Genomic DNA, 6,270 nt, shown 5'->3' with positions numbered 1-6,270 from the left:
CATGGAGGATGAGGAGGATGCTAGAGTAGATGAGCCTTCAGGGAAGAGACAGGAGAAGCCACTCAGAATGTTGGCACATCTTTTTTGTTATGTTATGGAGAAGGGTCATCTTTTGTCTCAGCTGCGTTTTTTTAAGCTGGTGTTTCCATGAGAACCAAAATGAATGATACCAAACTGCATCTATCACAACAACATTACAACAAGATTATCGCCTCCTTAATGCACCAACACAGTAATGGAGATGCATTCCGCACATATTATATTGTTGAAAGCCTGAAACTAATCTACTGTTGTACATCACGTTTCCCACCCATGCCATTAGGCCAACATCACTAATGTTTTTATGTGCATGTTTTCTGCCTGCCTATCGTGACCTCTGTATAATGATGGTGGTATACCTTTACTCTCAAATTGCAAATTTGCTATTACAATGATTAAATGTGATGTCCTGTCCCAGAAACAAATGTCGGGCAAACCTGACATCAACGGCTGTCATACATATGATCTTAACCAGATGTTAGAGCCTTACGGGGAGAAACACTTCAGCACATAAGTAATCTAAGTCAGAGATCACTTGACAAGTTGACATACTTGAGGCGGCATAGAAAGGGTCCAGTAGAGTGCCCTGAACCCGTTAGTGATAGCCACTGAACATCTCCAAAGAGATGATATTTTGCAGAGATCTCAGGCAACAATTAACATCCGTGTTTGTACTTCTTACAGACTACTCATCAAAATTCAGAAACGCACACTAAAAGCAGCTGCAACAGTTAAGAATAGAAACCTCTAGTGAACAAAGCAATCCAGTAAGCATTTCATAACCACACAACACGCCACAGTTGGCCAACCATCACTCCTACATCATCACTCAGTGAAAGGTTTTTCTTTTCCTTTATGGTTTATCCTTAAACCTTTCGGTATACACGGGAACTAGTCTTCCCGCTTGTACTTTCCCTTCCCTAATCGCAATGAAAGCGACCAAGTCGCCTTTCGTCAAAAAAAAATACATCATCACTCAGTGCATCGCTGGCTGTTGTGCTCCTGCTAGGCCATCGTGTTGTTGGCATGTGCTCTTGCATGCCTAGCACGTCGCCGGCCCCTTTGATCCTCCTAAGATTATAAGAACAACCGAAAGAGAACTAAGATCATTAGGATGCCAAATCCAGACTCAAATCATAAAAATAAACTGGTTCATTATGTTTGTCATGAATATTGTTTATCACAAGAACCCATGTACATTCATAAAGAGAAACTGTTTAGAAGCGCATTCAACCAAGAAATGCCACCATCATCTCATCTTGCAATGAACAGAGCAATAGCTCAAGCCTAGATTCCTAATAATCTGCATAGATCCTCGCGTCAAAATCTGTCCATTCCTTGTGCTTCTCCGGCATAAACCTATTTTACATGATGATGGCTGAGTGGCTGACGCAGGACAAGCCCCGGTAGTAGAAACATCCTCGTGCTCAGTCCTCAGTGCTCAGTTTCTCACCATGTGCACAACACAATGCATGAGTCATCAGGAGCTAGCAAAAAAAGCACACAGGTTGCATAAGAAGCAGGAGCATTACACATGAAGTGAACAAATTGGTTAACTGAATGGTAAACATACTAAATGGTTCTCTGGCGCATGACATGAAAGACTTGGTACATTTTCTATCATGGTATTTAACAGACATACGAATACAGGAGTATAGGCAACCATCTAACAAGAATTAGAGAATCAGTACTGTGACAACCATTGGTAGAAATAGCACTCAAACAACCATCCAACCAAAAGCTACAGACCACTTGTCCACTTCTAGATACTAATCGCTCTATAGAAATCAAGCCACTACAAGCAGTCCTATAACTAGATGTCTGCCAGGAAGCAACATGGTACAACCAAAAATTATTTCAAAACACTAGATTGTAAGAGGATAGTTCACTAACACATGAGGATCTACATCTGCAACCCACCATAACCCAGCGTTACTAGCAGTCTAGCAGCTAAATCAGACTCCTCTCTCCTTATCTTTTTTCTTTAATCTACATATGAGATACTCGTCGTATGGCTGCATCTATACTCAGACAAAAACGATCAAACATGCAACGGCCTATCTAGCAGCAAAGCGAAGCCAACGACACATACCTGGCAGCCTCGCATCTTGAAGCAATTGACTGACCTTGACGAGTGGCGTCCGATCCCGTGGGCGAGGAAGGCGGCGGCCGCTGACTTCGATTCTGTTGTGGTGGTTGGCGGTCCGATCCAGCTGGTGAAGAGAGCGATGACGCAGCAGACTTGGTCGCGGAGGAGAAGTCCTCGGTTAGGCATCGTCCGTGATCTCGCACGTGAGGAGGAGGGGGCCTCCGAGCTGGCTATGCTAGGGGATCGAAGGACTATGGTTGCCGGGAGGCGTGGGGCGTGATCTTCATGAGGCGCGCCTTCGAAGGGAAGCACCACTCCGCGGCAGTGCTCGTCGGAAGAGGTGGCGACGGTGCTACGAGGAGGCTAGTGGCGGCGGCGACGCTAATTTGGGCATTAAACGAGATGTTTGACCTATTGACCGCTAGGGTTAAAAAAAATCGACCGCTCGCATATACAGTTCTGCTTATCGAAGTAAAATAAAAATTAGAAGCTGTCTTAATCAATGGTCACGAAAAATCAGATTAGACGGAACCTAAATCAGATTAGACGGAACCAAAGTTCCATGCCAATCACCGTAAAAGAGCTCGTATAGTTTTTGGCGCGGAAATTAAGAAAACGCATGTGGAGAGAAAACTATACAAGGGTTTGGCTAGATTGATCCTGGGTAATTGATATGATAAGAAAGAGGAGTTTTCAAAAGATAAGGAAACACAAAAAAATCCCTAAAAAAATATACACACAGGTTGTCCAACGTAATATATACCTTATATTTTGGAGACATTTCTCAAAAAACTATACACCTTATTTCTAGGAATGGAGGGAGTATTACGGTGGTATGGTAACCCTGCTGAAGAGTATTGATGACTGGCTCAAAACAGATATTTGTGCCACATGATTGGAAAATATTATGTGGGTGAACAGCGTACGCATAATAAAACTATGGTGCTCAACTCGGTGCAATAGTGTTTTATCGAGAACTATGGCACTCAAGTGGGTTATATTAAGACTACAGGTCGGAAATATTTGTTAGTGTAACTGTTTCTAAACATTTGCGTATTTTTCAATGAAGCGGCCTAAACACTTTAACCATTTTGACAATTAAAGATGCTGCCCTCGCATTTGCAAGGGCCAGCTTGCTAGTTTGAACTAAAAAAGATAGTAAAATATTTTAGTGAGATTCCACTTTTAGTAGTACTGTACAGGTGTATACAGCATATCTCCTTCCAGGTCCAAGCGAAGATCTCTCTTGGTATGTCTGTATTGCCTGCCTACATTCGCAAGGCATTTTAATGCTTCCTCCGTCCCTCTGTGCTAATCTATTGATGGCGACCTTGCTCTGCGGTTCGGCCTACTCTATGCCAGCTCCAGCTCGGCTTCATCTTTATTTTCCGCCCAAATCTTTCTTCTCCATCCCACCTCGGCTTCTCCGGCTATATAACCATCGCTTCTCTGACCTTTCCTAGAAAACCCTGAAACCTCCAAAGCCAGCCGTCACACTCTTCTCCCAAACCACTAAACCAGCCCGGCGGTGCGCATTCCGCGTTGCCCAGCGGCGGAGCAACGATGAGGGAGTACTGGACGGCGCTGGCGTCACTCATGGGCGCTGTGGCGTTCATGCAGGGATTCCTCCACGCGGTGTTCCCGCCGGAGCTGCGGGCGGCGGTGGCGCGGCTGCTGGGGCGGATGACGCGGTCCTTCTCCCCCTACTGCTACTTCGACGTGACGGAGACGGACGGCATGAGCAACAACGAGATCTACGACGCCGTGCAGCTCTACCTCAGCAGCACGGCGGCGCCGTCGTCGGGCGCCCGGCTCAGCCTCACGCGGCCCCACAACGCCTCGTCCTTCACCTTCGGCCTGGCCGCCAGCGACCGCGTCGTGGACGCCTTCCTCGGGGCCGCCGTCACGTGGGAGCACGTGGTGGCGCCGCGGCAGTCTGGCGGCTTCTCGTGGCGCCCGCTCCCCGAGGAGAAGCGCCGCTTCACGCTCCGGATCCGCCGCGGCGACAGGGACAAGCTCCTCCCGGCGTACCTCGACCACATCCTCGCCACGGCGCAGGAGATCCGGCGGCGGAGCCAGGACCGGCTGCTGTACACCAACGCGCGCGGCGGGGCCATGGACGGGCGCGGCCTGCCGTGGGACCCCGTGCCCTTCAAGCACCCCAGCACGTTCGACACGCTGGCCATGGACCCCGACCGCAAGGAGTCCATCAAGGCCGACCTCCGCGACTTCGCCGACGGCAGCGCGTTCTACGAGCGCACGGGCCGCGCCTGGAAGCGCGGGTACCTCCTGTACGGCCCGCCCGGGACGGGCAAGTCCAGCATGATCGCCGCCATGGCCAACTTCCTCGGCTACGACGTGTACGACCTGGAGCTCACGGAGGTGAGCAGCAACGCGGAGCTGCGGAAGCTGCTGATGAAGACCACGTCAAAGTCCATCATCGTGATCGAGGACATCGACTGCTCCGTGGACCTCACCAACCGCGCGGCCGTTCCGCCGCCGGGCCCGAAGCCGCGGCCGAGCATCGACGGGTCGGTCGACCAGGACGCGGCCGGCGCGGCGGCGGGCCGGTCGATCACGCTCTCCGGCCTGCTGAACTTCACCGACGGGCTGTGGTCCTGCTGCGGGTCGGAGCGCATCTTCGTGTTCACCACCAACCACATCGAGAAGCTGGACCCGGCGCTGCTCCGGTCGGGACGCATGGACATGCACGTCTTCATGAGCTACTGCTCCTTCCCGGCGCTCAAGATCCTCCTCAAGAACTACCTCTGCTTCCAGGGCGACGCCGCCGACTGCGCCGAGGTCTTGAGCGGGCTGGAGGAATGGATCGACGCGGCGGAGATCACGCCGGCGGACGTCAGCGAGGTGCTGATCAAGAACCGGAGGAACGGGGAGAAACAGGCGATGGAGGAGCTGCTCGACGTCATCAAGGCGCGCGCCGAGAAGCGGCTTATTGGCACGGCGGCGGCGAGGAAGGACGGCGAGGTGGAAGAGGAGGAGAAGAGGGCGGTGGGCAGCCCCAAGGAAGGCAAGGAGCCGGCCGCCGGCAATGACAGCTGCGAGGTCGGACAGGACGAGGAGACGGACGCCAAGAAACAGCTGTGACAGACTGAGCATGCCGCGCCAAGCACCCTCGTGAGGGGGACAGGGAGAGGGAAAGCGAAGGGTTCAAAATTTTCCTGTTTCTGTTTGGTGACACGATCATGCACCCTTTTCGCTGAGATTGCAAATTTGCAATGCAAGTAGGCTGTCTTTTCTTCAGTTAGGCTGCTTCTCTATCTGATGTAGGCTTAGCTGTGCGCGGTAGGGAATTTTATCCTGTAATGCAGTGAAATTGGTTGGGTTAACTGTTAGCCGCTACTCCTAGTACTCTGTTCTGTGCTCTGCAATCTGGATGAGAACGGGTAGACACTGCTAATCTGCTGGTCGTGCATGAGAACCTCGTTTTCAGTTTTTGCTGAAGACATAATCGTAATCTCTTTTTATTTTAGATGAAAAGTAACCTTTCCCCTGTACAGAACTCGTGGAGGCTGGCCCTGCTCTGTGCAAGGTTTGTGAGAGATTAGGGACGAGTTCGGTTCCTCCTATGTTTTTTTTTTCTTCATACATCATCATGAAAGTGTCCGTCGTCAGGGGCTCTATAAGTAGAAACGCGACTTGGATCTGTTTTGGTTTGGATGCCAGCAAGCCTATTTCGGCACCGTGGAAGAATAATAAGCACATCGGTTTGGTCAGATGTTTTAGGCTAGGAGAAAACTAAGAGCGATGTTGACTTATGTGCAGTTATGTGCAGAACGAGAGGGTACTTATGTGCAGTTATGTGCAGAACGAGAGGGTACCAACTCATAGCAGCAACACACTATGAACTACATCGAGATTACCACATGACATAACATATAACATAGCATAAGAACATCAAGATTACCATATAACATAGCATAAGTACTGGAACATAGTTCAAGACACGACGCTAATTAGGAAGTTTAGGACACAACCGTTACAACCAAATTCAGAGCACGATGGTAACAACAAGTTCAGGACGATAAACAGACATCAACAAAGATTACAAGTACCATCTTTCACCCATCCATTATGGCAATGGTGGATCATGCTATGGGCACTTCTTCACGATCTCAATCATG

At 49.9% G+C, this 6,270-nt stretch overlaps 1 protein-coding gene and 1 long non-coding RNA gene across 2 annotated transcripts; one reads left to right on the top strand and one right to left on the bottom strand.

Annotated features, from left to right (window-relative positions):
- Positions 1 to 1,176: 1,176 nt before the first annotated feature.
- On the bottom strand, positions 1,177 to 2,538 carry LOC139831080 (uncharacterized). Its single transcript, XR_011745438.1, has 2 exons — positions 2,132 to 2,538; positions 1,177 to 1,526 (listed from the first exon to the last, which is right to left on the bottom strand). It is a non-coding gene; the product is annotated as an uncharacterized lncRNA (long non-coding RNA).
- A 953-nt stretch (positions 2,539 to 3,491) lies between these two features.
- Positions 3,492 to 5,494, top strand: LOC127301485 (AAA-ATPase At4g25835-like). The gene has a single exon (XM_051331742.2). The coding sequence runs from the start codon at positions 3,692 to 3,694 to the stop codon at positions 5,231 to 5,233; it is 1,542 nt and encodes a 513-aa protein (XP_051187702.1). The 5' UTR covers positions 3,492 to 3,691; the 3' UTR covers positions 5,234 to 5,494.
- Positions 5,495 to 6,270: the final 776 nt, after the last annotated feature.

The sequence above is a fragment of the Lolium perenne genome, chromosome 5 (genome assembly GCF_019359855.2).
Source record: "Lolium perenne isolate Kyuss_39 chromosome 5, Kyuss_2.0, whole genome shotgun sequence".
Classification (NCBI taxonomy): Eukaryota; Viridiplantae; Streptophyta; class Magnoliopsida; order Poales; family Poaceae; genus Lolium; species Lolium perenne.
The sequence above is the reverse complement of the archived record's forward strand: the minus strand, read 5'-3'. Positions and strand labels throughout refer to the sequence as shown.

What these genes read in the sequence shown, in the direction of transcription:
- LOC127301485 (XM_051331742.2), top strand. Translation starts at nt 3,692, where the DNA reads ATGAGGGAGTACTGGACGGCGCTGGCGTCACTCATGGGCGCTGTGGCG.